Source organism: Triticum aestivum, chromosome 3D (genome assembly GCF_018294505.1).
Source record: "Triticum aestivum cultivar Chinese Spring chromosome 3D, IWGSC CS RefSeq v2.1, whole genome shotgun sequence".
In the NCBI taxonomy this organism is placed as follows: Eukaryota; Viridiplantae; Streptophyta; class Magnoliopsida; order Poales; family Poaceae; genus Triticum; species Triticum aestivum.
This window is the reverse complement of record NC_057802.1, coordinates 395,974,751-395,990,890: the sequence shown is the minus strand read 5'-3', so window position 1 is coordinate 395,990,890 and position 16,140 is coordinate 395,974,751. Positions and strand designations below refer to the sequence as shown.

At 43.9% G+C, this 16,140-nt stretch overlaps 2 protein-coding genes across 4 annotated transcripts; one reads left to right on the top strand and one right to left on the bottom strand.

Annotated features, from left to right (window-relative positions):
• LOC123079135 (B3 domain-containing protein Os03g0120900) lies at window positions 1-5,370 on the top strand. Of its 3 annotated transcripts, none has more exons than XM_044501816.1 (5): window positions 1-306; window positions 1,054-1,497; window positions 1,901-2,225; window positions 2,302-3,827; window positions 5,135-5,370. In XM_044501816.1, the coding sequence occupies exons 1-4, from the start codon at window positions 205-207 to the stop codon at window positions 3,795-3,797; spliced, it is 2,367 nt and encodes a 788-aa protein (XP_044357751.1). In that variant the 5' UTR covers window positions 1-204; the 3' UTR covers window positions 3,798-3,827; window positions 5,135-5,370. The 3 variants fall into 3 exon arrangements, with proteins under 3 accessions (XP_044357751.1, XP_044357752.1, XP_044357753.1); XM_044501817.1 differs by having other exon boundaries at window positions 2,302-3,823; window positions 5,135-5,290; XM_044501818.1 differs by lacking the exon at window positions 5,135-5,370 and having other exon boundaries at window positions 8-306; window positions 2,302-2,733; window positions 2,818-4,007.
• Window positions 4,008-9,442, bottom strand: LOC123079134 (putative ABC transporter B family member 8). The gene is made up of 9 exons (XM_044501815.1): window positions 9,088-9,442; window positions 8,847-8,901; window positions 8,576-8,754; window positions 7,334-7,791; window positions 6,706-7,246; window positions 6,440-6,619; window positions 5,057-6,334; window positions 4,529-4,935; window positions 4,008-4,436 (listed from the first exon to the last, which is right to left on the bottom strand). The coding sequence occupies exons 1-9, from the start codon at window positions 9,334-9,336 to the stop codon at window positions 4,085-4,087; spliced, it is 3,699 nt and encodes a 1,232-aa protein (XP_044357750.1). The 5' UTR covers window positions 9,337-9,442; the 3' UTR covers window positions 4,008-4,084.
• Window positions 9,443-16,140: the final 6,698 nt, after the last annotated feature.

The following is a 16,140-nucleotide window of genomic DNA, read 5'->3' as shown; positions in this document are numbered from 1 at the left end:
GCCGTGTAGGCGTGCTCCCTCCATCACGCCCCGAACCATACGCCAGGTGGCAGGCAATAAAGAAGGATCGCTTTCCGCTTCGACAGGGCCGGAGAAGCGGCGGTGATTCTGCCGCCCGAGGTCACTCTCCATCCATCACACCAGCCAACCACCCCAGCACTCGCTCCTCTCCCCCCTCGAGCGACGGACGGAGCGAGAGGAGGGATGAACATGAACGGAGATCGATCTGCGGGATCCGCCATGGAAGAAGACGAGGGGAGGCCCCGCTTCTTCAAGGTCCTCGTCGGCGACTTCGCCCGTCGCCTCGTGCGTATTATTCCTTCCTCCCCCTTCCCTCCTTTCTTTCAGTTTCAGTTGTCGCGGTGGTTGCATGCGCGCGCCTTTTGGCCCCCTTCATCAGAAAGGGCAAAAAAGGAATCCCCTGCTCCACTTTCCCCCCTTCCCGCAATAGCTGTTCCTACTCCAAGATCCTCGCATTGCGTTTGCGCTATCGGCAAACGCGCTATCCGATAAGTGGTATACTATCTTCATTTGTGGATTGGATGCTCCATATGAAGTCCATGGCTGCTATTTTTCAGATAAAGAAAGGAATCCCATGGTTGCATGTGCGCCTTCCTAAAAAGAAATATGTTTGCATGCGCATGCGTGCGATTTGTAACATTTTTAACTCGATGCGATGCAGTGCAGGTGGATCGAAGCTTCAAATGGCGTGCTTGTTTATGCATAAACATCATCTTTCCTAGAAAACAGAGCAATGTGTCAATGTCTGATAGGCTGGGCCAAGAAAGAGTCGGCTCATTGTGTTTGTATCCTCTCTTGATGCTCCATTTTGACCCAATAAAATCCACCATTTATCGGAAAAAAGTCAGCTGCTGAATACTACATTTATTTCCCTCTGCATGCGTGTTCTGCAAATGTGAAAGTAAAGCTTCACATTGTGAGCATACACTTTTGGTTTTCAATGATTAAACAAGAGTGCATGCTGCATTTGCATCTTGACTCTCTATTTCATGGCTTAAGGTATGCCCTAACCTTGTTTGCTTCCACACGTAGGAGATACCTCGAGACTTCCTCAGTTACATTCCAGAGGTGGGCCTCAGGGGTTCCAACATTTCACCTGTTCAAGCCATGCTTAAGCGTTCAGAAGGGAAGACTTGGGTTGTTGAGCTAGAGAAGGTTGATCGCTGTGTATTTCTGACCACCGGATGGCCCAAGTTTGTGGTGGACAATTCTTTGCGGGAATATGAGTTCCTACTCTTCAGACATGACAAGAAAATGGATTTCATGGTTTCGGTTTTTGGTCGGAATGCTTGTGAGAAAGCAGTCCGGTCTTCAGGAAGTGCTGCTCAAGCTACTGAAAGTCTAGAAAGGAAACTCCCATGTGATATGTTACCCACTCGTAAGCGAGGACATAGTGGTGATGAACTAACGAAGACCATCAATAATCTCAGGCAGAGTCACTCACTGGTTATGATACCAGATCAATCTGATACAAAAGTAATCTTTTGTTCTAATCTTGAGCACATAATTAAGTAATTTTCGTACAAGCCACATTTTTCTCTCTACATTTTGCCTACTCTCTTGTTTGTATGGAGTCACTTTGTTTTCCAAATAGTTTAGATAAGTTTTATGTGCAAATTTGTTCACAAGTTTATTTTGGAATCATATATAGAACACATTATCATCTGTAAAACAATTTTTTCTTGAAATTATCTTCGACTCGGGAAGCTTAGGGATCAGAAGATCTATTTTTTCATGTCAAGTTAGAAGGTCCTAAAGTCATTTTGTTTTCACATGTCTCACATTGGGTGCACAGAGGAGCAGAGGCTTAAAATTGTTGATTATCACCTTAGCAGTAATTTTTGTCTCCTTAAACTGATAATTTTATATTAATTTTTAGATATTTCCCTTCCAAAGGAGTACTAAGGGGAATGGACATATCTCTCCACAGAGCTTCGCTGACATACATCTTCATGAAGTAGATGGTTTGAAGGATGAGTTAAAGATATACTTATTGTTGAAGGTGCCAATGGATGATGATAAAGCTAAAGTAATAGCTGAAGTAATGAGCAGATTGCATGTTGACAGAGTTACAGTTGACTTATTCTGTGCTACACTCTGTTTGTATAAGTGGGACTCAGATGCGGCTGCAGAGGTTTTGAACACATGTAGAGGCAAACCACAAATTCCGAACCAGTTTCTAAAGCAGAAACTTGTTCTGCAATGTAAGTACTTCTATTGCCTCATTTTCTATCATTTTTGCATCTAGCATGTTGAAACACATCTTTTTTTATTGATCAGTTGATTTTATAAAGAGGGAACTACGACACTTCTTCCCCACAGGGGATGATTGTCCTCCTCAAATACGTGATAGCAGGGAGAGCAGTCTTGAGGAGCCTAACTTGTCGACTCAGGCACTACAAAATTACCTGCCAGCAGTGAAGAGTAAGCTAGTTGACGACCATGAGTTATGTGATTTGTCGTACAAACAGAAGAGGAGAATAGTCAAGTCGCGATCACAGCAAATTTCTGAAACACCACGAAGATCACCACGACTGGCACACTTGAAGAATTCCGGCGGCAGCATAGATAGTGGATTGAAAGAAAAACCTGAAGTGTTAGAATCATCACCATCCAGCACAATTGATCAGGTGGAGCACAGAGCAGGGCATGCGTGTTTACTCTACGAGAAACCAGAGCATGTTTTCGAAGGAGATCGCCAGCATGCTATAGGTATTCTTGGTCTCTTCTTAATCAGAACTCACAACTGCCTTCGAACACCTTATACTGCAGTTAAACCGATTTGTGCCTTTGTAGGTTCCTTATCTCAAGACTTCAAGAGACTCAAACGAACACGAGGTAAGGTGGGCCTAAGTGAGAAACCTCAGCATAATCAAGAAAATGAGGAGAAAATAGATCAAGGAAATAATGGAGAAATCTTTGAAGAGCAAGTCGATAGAAATGCTGCAGAGACTTCTGAGTCGTTCATGGGGAGGGATTGGATAGACCCGTCACCGCCGACCAAGTCCAAGTTGTCATCTATGATAATAAACGAGTTATGTTTGACATGGAAGCCCTCAGTACACACCAATTCCCTCGAAAATGTGTTACTTCATATTCAATGTGACAACTTTATGAAGACCATCACACACGTTCAGGGAATCATTCGCAGTTCTCCTTCAGACCTACATTGTGCGGCTATAATTGAAGCTGTTGTGCAGAAAGAAATTCTTAAGTGGGATTCATGTCTTCAGGATGTTGATGCTCAAAGGGTAGTGATTGCATTACTGGAGCATGCTAAAAAAATCAAGGAGATTCACAATTTCAATATGGAGAGCCGGAAGGAAGAGTTTTCCACAAAGCTACAAGATCAGCTGAAGTGGCAGCTCAAAGAGCTGGAAAGCGTATGCACTTCCTTGGAATTTGATTACAAGAAAGTAACATGTGATGGTAACATCGCTGTCTCGACATCGCAAGAACAGAAGAAAAAATTGCATGCCCTTCAGGATGAGATCAAAGGCTTGCAGCAGTCCATGATGATGGAGAATGAAATACAGAAATTGGTGCATCAAGTTGCTGAGCATGAGAGCTTAGTACAGAAGTCTTTAATGGAAAGAGTAAGGGTTAAGACGGTTCTAAAGAGCTATAAGCAGGTTCTTGCCGAAGTAAAAGAGCGGCTAGCCTCTGATGAACTTGGATTAATTGATGTCGATGCATTGGTCAAGGTAGAGATGGATAACTTGAGGAAGGAGATCGAGATATCCAAAGGAAGACTCCTAAATATCATTTTCAAGTAATAGTGGAGAGATGGCCATGTTCAGTTGTAGGTATTCCTTCTTCTGGCTATGTTCCACTCTGTTGTAATCCTTTAGCATCGTGTTACAACTTAAAATCCGCAGCATGTTATCAGGAGAGGAGAACAACATTAGTGCACACACTCCTCCTTGTTTTCTTTTGTTTTAGTAACACTTCCTAAATTAAGCTGATGATCGAGAATTGCTCCAAAATTTGTCAAGGAGTGCTGATATTATACTATATTGGGCTATGATATCACTTATTGCCGCAGTTACATTATACAATCAATTTATTTCTGAAGGGTTGCCAGGTTAAAGAATGCCCCCTTCTTGTTCATGAGCTGTGGGTAAGTACCACGCTCAATCACCTTGCCCTCTCCTAAGAAGGCTATTGAGTCTGCATTCTTGATTGTGTTTAGTCGATGTGCCACTACGATTGTGGTCCTCCCTGTCATGATCCGATCAAGTGCTTCCTGCACCACTTGCTCGGACTGTGCATCGAGAGCACTTGTTGCTTCATCAAGAAGTAGTATAGCTGGATTTCGGATTATTGCCCTCGCAATTGCAATTCTTTGCTTCTGTCCTCCTGATAGTTGTATTCCGTGCTCCCCACAATCAGTGTCATATCCGTCCTTCAGAGATCTGAAAAGGCGTAAGCTGTAAGTTTCATATGTTGGATACTGCGAGTACATAGCTTAATATATATGCAAGCGGGTAATATAGCTAAGACTTACGAGATGAATTCATGTGCATTTGCGGCTTTAGCAGCTTCGACAATCTCTTCTTCATCAGCTTCTGGTTTACCAAAGGCAATGTTGTCCCTGACACTGCCAGAAAACATTGCAGGCTCCTGACTAACTAGAGCGGTGAATCCTCGATACCAAAGAACATTCATCTCCCTCACATCCATACCATCTATCCTTACAGAACCTCTATCAACATCATAGAACCTCTGGATCAAACCTATGATTGTGGATTTACCACATCCACTTCTCCCCACCAGGCCAATACTTGTTCCTGCTTTGACGTCCAAGCTAAAATCTTGCAGGATCAGGCATTGTGGTCTTGTTGGATATGCAAAATCCACCTTCTTGAACTCTATCCGTCCTTGTATTTTGCTCTTCGGATTGTCCTTTTCCATCTGCAGTGTAGCCATGTTAGTATTTTATCTTACAGCAATCTAGCATCCTAAAAATCATTATTTTCTGCGAGGCTGCTGATTTTTATTCCATACAATGCTCATGAGAGTATGGATGTGTTACCTGTGAATTTTGCGGAGAGATAGATTTCCTATCTAGCACCTCGAAAACTGAAGCAACGGCATTTGATCCCTTTGCCAGGTCAGATGTCATGCTGCCAGCATCAGCAATCAGCTTTCCTGTGCTCACCAAGACGAAGAAGGTTTTGAAGACATCACCTGCTGAGATCTCCCCGGACTGTGCCAATTTCCCACCATACCAGAAGTCCAATGCCCATGATAAGAATGTGAGGCACGGCGACAGCCCTGTGGTTATCCCTGCTACCCATGACTTCTTCCTTGCTTTCCTCAATGGTTCCTCTTGTGTATGCTCGAAGAGCTGAAGAATCTTCGATGAACATCCAAATGAGGTCACCATCCTGTGGTTGTAAACAGCTTCTATGGCAATCTGAGTACTTTCATACTGAGCCTTTGCCAAGTCCCTTGACACATTTGAAAGAACTATCTTCTTGGCATAGTAGCATATCATCGTGCAGGGCTGTACAGCAATCATGACAAGGGCAAGTTTCCATGCTACTATGAGTCCCATTGTCACCGCAATTACAATTCCACAGGCTGTTTGAAGAAGCAGAGAGATCCTGTCTGCGACAAGGGTTTTGACAAGAGAAGACTCGTCACTTAGCCGAGAGCACAACGAGCCACTTGAATTTGTGTCCTCATCAAACCATGCTGCCTCAAAGGTTAAGATCTTCTCTAGCACTTGGACTCGGATACGCCTAACAAGATGCTCCCCCATGTAGGCAAAATTGTAGTGTTGCAATAGATTAACAGCAATGGATACCAGGGATAGTGAGCAAAAGATCAATGCATAGCGGCTGATGATTGCATTCATCTCATTGTGGTCCTGAACAAAGAATGCAGCAATCATTCCTCCGATGGTTAGAGCATAGATGGGCTGCAAGGAACCATACACCAATGCAGAGATGCTGCCTATGAGTGCTTGCTTCCACTCTGGTGCATTCATTGCAAGAAGCCTGGAGAAAGACGGTGCAGGTGGGGAAACATATGACTCGGTTTCCTTTGAAACACCTGGCGTGAGTGGCATGGGACTTGCTCTGGACATGCTGAGACGGCTGGCACTGGTCCTTGCTGCTGAGGAGGCTCTAAATTGGTCAGTTTCTTGATCTATGTAGCTCACCATCTTCTGCAATTTCACAAGTCGTGAGTATGGGCCACCCTTGTTGATCAGCTCATCATGTGTCTCAATTTCAGCTATGCTGCCCCCATCGACTACCGCGATTTGATCGGCATTCTTCACAGTGGAAAGCTTGTGAGCTACGACCTGGTCAGTATGAAGGTATAAATAATGAGTGCTACAGTGCCAAAGGATTCAGGAAATCCTAAGCTTAGCATTCTAAAGTAGGAAGAGCCGAGGCAGTCAATATACCAGTGTTGTTCTTCCCATGGATGCTTGATCAAGTGCATGCTGCACTAGCTTCTCCGACTCTGAGTCAAGTGCGCTTGTGGCTTCATCAAGCAAAAGTATAGCAGGGTTCTTGAGGACCGCCCTTGCAATGGCAATGCGCTGTTTCTGGCCACCTGATAGCAATGCTCCGCGCTCACCAATCTGCAAGTACAGTGAAATCACCAATAAGGCAAGGGAGACAGGTTATTAAGGCGCCTGAATGTTCTGTTTCCTTATGATGAACATACCTTAGTCTCATATCCCTCAGGAAGCCCCATTATGAAGTTGTGAGCATTCGCTGTCATGGCTGCTGCATAGAGTTCATCCATGGTTGCATCTGGTTTGCCGAATAAGATGTTCTCTTTTATGGATGTGCCGAACAGTGCATGATCTTGGCTGACAAGTCCCATCTTGCTCCTAATCGACTTGAGATTAAGTTTCTTGATGTCGACACCGTCGATCTTGACAGTTCCTTCACTGGCATCGTAAAAGCGCTGCACCAGTGCTATTGCGGTAGACTTGCCGCTGCCACTTGAGCCGACCAAAGCAATTGTTTGGCCAGCAGGAATCTGGAGGTTGAAGTCTTTGAGGACTGTCATATTAGGCCTGGACGGGTACACAAAGCGGATGGATTCGAACTCAATCTCTCCATGGACTTGATCCAGAACAAGGCCCTTTGGGTCATCATCGTTGATCTGGGGCACACGGTTGATCCGTTCGAGAATTCTCGTGGCAGCAACCGAGGCCTCAATGAAATGTTTCAGCTCCGGGAGTGCCATTCCAAGGGATCTGCAACAACATTTCAGTTTTTTGTATAGTTAAGCTTCTATTACATAATCAAAAGTCAGTAAGGGAGGAGGGACATGAATAACATACAGGCCACCCAGAACAAAGGAGATTCCTGCGGCGTATATCCTCCCTCCGCTTTCATGATGGTACATCACCAACCGGCTGCCATACCAGGCGAGGAAGGCCCAAATGGCGAAAGAAAGACCGGTGAATCCGACAGCGAGGCCTTTGGCAATGCCCTGCTTGATCCCCAGGTTGATGGTCTTGTCGAGGATTGCCGTGTACCTCTGGATGATCCCTTTCTCTGCAGTGAAGGAGTAGACGGTCTTGATGGAGCCAAGTGCTTGCTCCACGAGGGAGTTTGCCTTGGCGTACTCGCGGCGCGACTCGCGGGAGAGGTACAGAAGGTACTTCCCGTAGATGAGACCAGGGATTATGAGGAGCAGGACCAGAGGGTAGGAAACCAGAGCCAGCCTCCAGGAGAAATAGGTGGAGAAGGCGAGCCCGGAGACGAAGACCGTGGAGTGCATCAGAAACAGAGGAACCTGTTCAAGGTAAAAGAATCAAGAAAAACAGTCACTTCTGCTGTTATTTCTTTTCACATTCCAGATCTACTAGTTCTTATTGTCCCTTTTCCAAAATTATTTTTAGCACGTATGTGTTTCCAAAATTAACTAACCACAACAGGAAGTTTCTGTCTTAATAGCTCCAGCTAAGACATGTTTATTTTTGGACTTAATTTAATGCAGACATTATTATAGGAAGTCTCTTAACATTCCATGCTTTGTCGCATACGGAACTCCCATGTGCTCCCATCCCATATTCCCTCTGTTGGTCTACCTTTAAGGTGTGAATCAAGAGAGCTTAAGGTAGATACAGTACTTACTACTAATCACAGAACCAGGGATATGCTTGTAGCATCAGTGTTTCATCTGGATTTTCTTTAAAACAAGATATACTAATCTCTCTATCTCTCCTGATTCTGCGGTTGGGTAGCATTAACTAGTCAAACAATTAGATTCAGCACTGACTCAGTGACGACCTAGAGTGGCAAGGTAGGTAGGTATGCCACCATGACAAAGCTAGTAGCAACTTTTCTCCTGTCCTTGGTTCATCTTAAACAAACCACTGCTAGGAGTACATGAATCAAGAAGGAAGAAGGTTCCAAGTTCCAAGGCGAATCTACATATGGATGGATGGATCCAACAATATAAAAACGAGGCGTGCGTGACTTGGGAAGACTGGCTAGCGCGTACGCATGATCAAGGTCATTGAAAAGCAAATTAACCAACCAAGGAGGTTTGACTGGTGTGTACGTAGGTGTAGTACCTTCTCACTGAGCACCTCCTGGATGAGTGAGGCGTCCTTGGAGATGCTGTTGATGATCTCCGAGGTGGTGGCCTCCTGCGAGTCGAAGAAGGCCACCTCCTGCCGCAGGATGGCCTCCAGGTACAGGTGCCTGATCCGGAGCACCTGCCTCTCGCTCGTCCGGCTCCAGCAGTACCCCTCTGCGATTGTAAGTGCGTGCGTCCATAGGGGTACGAGTTAGTACTATTGTTGAAACAATCTGGTGATCTATGTAGCAAAACTCGAAGCTTACCCATGGACGCCACCACCAGGATGGCGAACGCCAAGTAGACGAAGTTGAGGCACGACTGCAGGACGCAAAATGGAGGCAACAACTTAGTGTAAGCGCAACTGGCACTGGGAAATGGTGAAATGTGTACAAAACCATGTGCTATGCATTTAGGCCTGTTCCGTTTTGTTTTTGTTTCTTAAGTGTGAATCACAGTGAATTTCCCCTGAAATTCATTCATGTGTTCCAAAGACATGGAACTAACCTTCTCGATGTCATGCATGAAGTGCACGCTGGTGGCGCTGCCCTGCTGCTGGGCGTGGCCGCGCCCCAGCGAGTTCATCACGTCGCTGGCGAAGATGAGGAGGAGGTTGGTGGAGCAGCCGTCGCCGATGGCGCCCAGCGTGCCCAGGGCCATGAGCACCACGTCCACCCGGTCCGCGAACTTGAACAGGCCCCGGATGCTCCGCCGCTCGCCGCCGCCTCCGCCCGTGGCCGCCGGGCCGGGGCTCATCTTTACTTCTTGCAGCCTCTCTGCCCGGATGGGTAGCGTTAGCGGTAGCAGTAGCACTGGCCAGCACCGATCGCTTCGCTACTCTTTGTTGCGCTTGCTGCAATGCAATGGACCTGGCAGTGGGGCTTTATATAGCACAGGACTACACGCGCGCGTGTGTGCTCTCCGATAGTTCTTAACTTTGCCTTGGAAAAGTTGGTCGGTTAGAGCGTCCTCTCCTCCCTCCCTCGGTTGCGAAAAATAAATTAAGTTAAAATGATATGATGTTTCCAAGGCCCAGAAAGCAAAAGCAGCAATACAGTAATTAATGGAGTATACATTGCTGTTTTCCTGGTGCACTTTGTAACACCATATCAATTTTTCATTTACTTTTTTGCTACCGCCGTTTACATATGTATAAACGTAAGAAGTTTGAACAAATTTCAAAAAATGAAAAGAAAAAAGGACGCAAGGCATCGCACCCCGACGAAAGAACCAGTTGGGGTTCAAACTCAAAGCATAGTACATGGAGAAAGTTGGCCTGCGAGACTGAAACTGTATGTGCCGCTGCCTGGTCGACGAGGGTGGTTATGCGTTTAATATTATATAATCACAGTGTTTTTGCTTTTCTTTCATGTGATGTTGAATACTACCAATGCTTATATATAGGCTTACCTTATGTTTACTATTGTAACCTTTTTGCCAATTGGGCCTCTAGTGCAGTGTAGGGTTCGATCTCTGATAAAGCATGCAGGTTGCTATAATTGCTATCTTAGTCAAGTGAAATTGCTTTGTGGGGGAGGGGGTATAAAGTTGGGTATAAAGTTATCAGGACAAAAGTGACGTCGTTTCAATCCTACTACTATACCAACATATGCGGTGGTGTTATTACCGTGCCATACTTGAATACTACCGGTTAGGAGGTTGTCCATCACAAAATTATCTGTCGCCTATTACAATCTGGAAACGCATGCGTGCCTGTATGTCAATGGTGAGGTCAAGCGGTTGTCGCTGGGCAATATACCTTAACATCCCCACACACTGAAATCTGTAGCCTGCCTAAAACAAGCCGCACAAAAAAAATAAAATAATCAGCTGGGTATGTCCTATGTGATCGTGGAGACGGATTCCACCGTCCTAATGCATGCAATGAAAGGAAGGGACTATGACCAATCTGCAATTGGTGCCATCTTTAGGCCATGTTCGGTTAATCCTCTTGCCACAGAGATTGAAGGGGATTGGGGAGGTTTGAGAAGGATTTTGACTTGCAAGGGATTTAATCCCTTTCAAACCTCTTCAAACCCTGCCAAACCGAACAAGGCCTCAGAGAGATTAAAATCTTTGCTAGGTTATTTTTTTCTCATTTTGAGATAGTTTTCTGCCCTAGAGGCTGAAAATAAAGTAGCTGATACTTTAGCTGCTCCTAGTGTGCGTATGGGCCATGCATCCTCAGCCTTGTGGCCGGATGGGGCGCTAGACTTTGTTCACGCTATGATTACCAGCGATTTGGCTGGTTGTGCTGGTTAATGGAATAGAGAGCATTCCGGTTCAAAAGAAAAAAGAGATCTACTCCCGTAGCGTATGGTTTATTCATGTGATGTGCAATTACTGTTGCAAATAAGTAGTACAATATCTTTTAGTGTATCAACAAAACGTAAACACTTTCAAAGCGAATTAATCTAGTGGTACTAGTTTCATGTCACATGATCTTCTTTTAACGTAAAGGCCAAAGACCATATATTAAATAAGATCAGCCCTTACAAGAACTTCCTTACAAAGAAAAGAAATTATAGTGAAGGCCTGCCTAAAACAAGCCGCACAAAAAAAATAAAATAATCAGCTGGGTATGTCCTATGTGATCGTGGAGACGGATTCCACCGTCCTAATGCATGCAATGAAAGGAAGGGACTATGACCAATCTGCAATTGGTGCCATCTTTAGGCCATGTTCGGTTAATCCTCTTGCCACAGAGATTGAAGGGGATTGGGGAGGTTTGAGAAGGATTTTGACTTGCAAGGGATTTAATCCCTTTCAAACCTCTTCAAACCCTGCCAAACCGAACAAGGCCTCAGAGAGATTAAAATCTTTGCTAGGTTATTTTTTTCTCATTTTGAGATAGTTTTCTGCCCTAGAGGCTGAAAATAAAGTAGCTGATACTTTAGCTGCTCCTAGTGTGCGTATGGGCCATGCATCCTCAGCCTTGTGGCCGGATGGGGCGCTAGACTTTGTTCACGCTATGATTACCAGCGATTTGGCTGGTTGTGCTGGTTAATGGAATAGAGAGCATTCCGGTTCAAAAGAAAAAAGAGATCTACTCCCGTAGCGTATGGTTTATTCATGTGATGTGCAATTACTGTTGCAAATAAGTAGTACAATATCTTTTAGTGTATCAACAAAACGTAAACACTTTCAAAGCGAATTAATCTAGTGGTACTAGTTTCATGTCACATGATCTTCTTTTAACGTAAAGGCCAAAGACCATATATTAAATAAGATCAGCCCTTACAAGAACTTCCTTACAAAGAAAAGAAATTATAGTGAAGGCCTGCCTAAAACAAGCCGCACAAAAAAAATAAAATAATCAGCTGGGTATGTCCTATGTGATCGTGGAGACGGATTCCACCGTCCTAATGCATGCAATGAAAGGAAGGGACTATGACCAATCTGCAATTGGTGCCATCTTTAGGCCATGTTCGGTTAATCCTCTTGCCACAGAGATTGAAGGGGATTGGGGAGGTTTGAGAAGGATTTTGACTTGCAAGGGATTTAATCCCTTTCAAACCTCTTCAAACCCTGCCAAACCGAACAAGGCCTCAGAGAGATTAAAATCTTTGCTAGGTTATTTTTTTCTCATTTTGAGATAGTTTTCTGCCCTAGAGGCTGAAAATAAAGTAGCTGATACTTTAGCTGCTCCTAGTGTGCGTATGGGCCATGCATCCTCAGCCTTGTGGCCGGATGGGGCGCTAGACTTTGTTCACGCTATGATTACCAGCGATTTGGCTGGTTGTGCTGGTTAATGGAATAGAGAGCATTCCGGTTCAAAAGAAAAAAGAGATCTACTCCCGTAGCGTATGGTTTATTCATGTGATGTGCAATTACTGTTGCAAATAAGTAGTACAATATCTTTTAGTGTATCAACAAAACGTAAACACTTTCAAAGCGAATTAATCTAGTGGTACTAGTTTCATGTCACATGATCTTCTTTTAACGTAAAGGCCAAAGACCATATATTAAATAAGATCAGCCCTTACAAGAACTTCCTTACAAAGAAAAGAAATTATAGTGAAGGCCTGCCTAAAACAAGCCGCACAAAAAAAATAAAATAATCAGCTGGGTATGTCCTATGTGATCGTGGAGACGGATTCCACCGTCCTAATGCATGCAATGAAAGGAAGGGACTATGACCAATCTGCAATTGGTGCCATCTTTAGGCCATGTTCGGTTAATCCTCTTGCCACAGAGATTGAAGGGGATTGGGGAGGTTTGAGAAGGATTTTGACTTGCAAGGGATTTAATCCCTTTCAAACCTCTTCAAACCCTGCCAAACCGAACAAGGCCTCAGAGAGATTAAAATCTTTGCTAGGTTATTTTTTTCTCATTTTGAGATAGTTTTCTGCCCTAGAGGCTGAAATAAAGTAGCTGATACTTTAGCTGCTCCTAGTGTGCGTATGGGCCATGCATCCTCAGCCTTGTGGCCGGATGGGGCGCTAGACTTTGTTCACGCTATGATTACCAGCGATTTGGCTGGTTGTGCTGGTTAATGGAATAGAGAGCATTCCGATTCAAAAGAAAAAAGAGATCTACTCCCGTAGCGTATGGTTTATTCATGTGATGTGCAATTACTGTTGCAAATAAGTAGTACAATATCTTTTAGTGTATCAACAAAACGTAAACACTTTCAAAGCGAATTAATCTAGTGGTACTAGTTTCATGTCACATGATCTTCTTTTAACGTAAAGGCCAAAGACCATATATTAAATAAGATCAGCCCTTACAAGAACTTCCTTACAAAGAAAAGAAATTATAGTGAAGTCCTTGCAAAAACCAGCATCGTCTTCCTTCTGCATTCATCGACGACACACCGTTAGCAAAGCTCGTTGCCCCTTCCGAGCCTTCATCTCACCGGAGCAACCTTGTTGAAACGCAGGAGCTTGTAGAAACAGCGGCCGAAAATCGTCGATGTAGACCGGAAGACTATTATTGGTTTAAAACTTGTCTTAACAACAAAATAGTAATATATGCATTCGATGAGGGTGGTTAAAAAGTTTCATTGATGTATATATTATCATTTCATAATGAACCAAATGCCGCATGAGCTATATTTTGCAGGCTTTCATATATTGTTACAATTGAACTGAGGCTATATACAACCTTTTGGAAAAGACTTGGCCTTGATATGCTCCCAGCTCCTGTGGCTTTCTTGTTTTAGTGGACTTTCTAAACCCTCTCCTGTCCACTTTCACACATTTTATGTTGTTCTCACACACTTCTTCTCCCTACAGGTATGTCTCCAGACTATCTCAGTCGAGAACAGAGTGTGAGATCAAGCCAGCCATGCGTGCATAACACAACCTTGCAAAAATGTCATCGATCGTGGGTCCAAACCAGTCACCGGATGCTATGTGTTGATGTATTTAAAAAGGAATATCTAGAGCAACATGATGAAAGATTTACGAAGAGAAGGGCAGAGAAGGGGGCACTAATGCCAGGATGAGAGCATCACCGTGGCCTCACTGAACTAGCGGTGTTTTTGCTTGGAGAAAAAGCAAGGCCATGTGCCATACTACAAAATGAGGCCTGCCACTCTGCACCATACTATAAAATTAGGTCACCATATAATATGTTGTATGATTATCTAGTAATAAATTATAATATTCCAGACATTGCAATATTGTGCCTAGAGAGTGAGTCTTGAAATTTTTGTGCAAGTAGAGATGACATCAATAAATGTGTTATCATGCAAATCCTATGTGGGGGTGGAGTGTAACATATAGTAACTTGGTAACCAAGTTGCTACATGGCAATCAAGTGGCTATAATATGCATATGACCTCGCAAGTCAGTCGTATGTCCTAGCAACTACTAGAAGAAAAATGTCATCCCTGAGATCTAGTTTTGAAGATCTTGTCATAATGAAGCCAATCGTGAAATAAATCGTCAACCAGGTTAATGGTTTGAAAGCTATCTTTTCTTGAAAATTAAAAAACAATTCAGTTGTTGATGTCATGCTTACATATGTGATATATTGTTTTATTACATGCTTACATGCGTGGTATCTTGATATATCGCAGTCATGCATGCATAAGTGAGAGAGTGAATTGGTGTCACATGTGAAGACTCTATGATGTGACATCACATTGTAGTCTTGTCCTTTGTTATTTACAGGTGTCTCAAATAGTCTTGTAAACCAATGAAACATTGTTACCATCTAGTGAAACATTATGTTATACTTCTGCATTTCTTGTATGTAGGGCATATTAGATTTCATTAAGGGAAGGCTTTGGCTGAGAATTATTTTGTCAATATGTGGTTTATATGGCATGAAATTGGTATCATTAGTTTTTGTTTCGTCAATACTTAGTACTTACTAATAAATGTGAGTTTTTATCCTATAAACCCCACAGTGATAAAATAATTCTTGGTCAAAGTCTTCTCTCACTGGAACTTAATATATATGTCCTACATTTGAAGTACTCCAAAACAAAACAAAAAACCCCGATAAAATTAAGAAAACGTAGCTCATATCTATTGGTGGTAAATGACGGTGGATATCGAGCTCGGTCGACTCATAAATAGTTGCGAGCTAGTTGATGAAAGTGCATTTATCCTCTAATGATATTCTGGTGATGGCCACAATATGATTAGTGAGACTAATGTCGGTTTCTATGTTTATCTCACTACATTTGTCTCTCAATGATTATATATGGAGATGAATGATCCCCTAGTTCAAAAGGGAAAAAAGGCATCAGTTTTTCTGAAGACTCAAAGTTTTTGTTTTGGTTTCTTTTCAATCATAGGAGAACCTCACTATTAAGAGGGGTCGAGGTGATTGCATAAGGATGTGCATCATGCAAAATATATATACCAAGCCTGCCCACTCTTACTACAAAAAATATGGGTTAAACCCCCTCCAAAGATGACTTGTGTTGGGTACCCCATGCAACGGGGTCGAGGGATATCTCTCTAGACACCCCATGCGCATGGCCCCTCCGACGCCATGCACATGGGTTCGGGTGCTAAATCTCTCTGGATACACCCCGTGCGCACGAGATCTAGGGTTGGCACATGGGTTACCCTGTGCGGACTGTTGGGGAATGTAGCATGCAATTTAAAAAAAATTCCTACGATCACGCAAGATCTATCTAGGAGATGCATAGCAATGAGAGGGGGAGAGTGTGTCCGCGTACCCTCATAGACCGAAAGCGGAAGCGTTAGCTTAACGCGGTTGATGTAGTCGAACATCTTCTCGATTCAACCGATCAAGCACCGAACATACGACACCCCCGAGTTCTGCACACGTTCAGCTCGATGACGCCCCTCAAACTCTTGATCCAGCAAAGTGTCGAGGGAGAGTTTCGTTAGCACGACGGCGTGGTGACGATGATGGTGAAGTGATCCGTGCAGGGCTTCGCCTAAGCACTACGACAATATGACCGGAGGAGTAAACGGTGGAGGGGGGCACCGCACATGGCTAAGAACAATTGATCTCTCTTAGAGGTGCCTCCTGCCCCCGTATATAAAGGAGGGAGAGGGGAGGAGGCCGGCCTAGGAGCGCGCCAAGTGGGAGGAGTCCCACTTGGGCCCCTAGTCCAATTCGCCCCCTTCC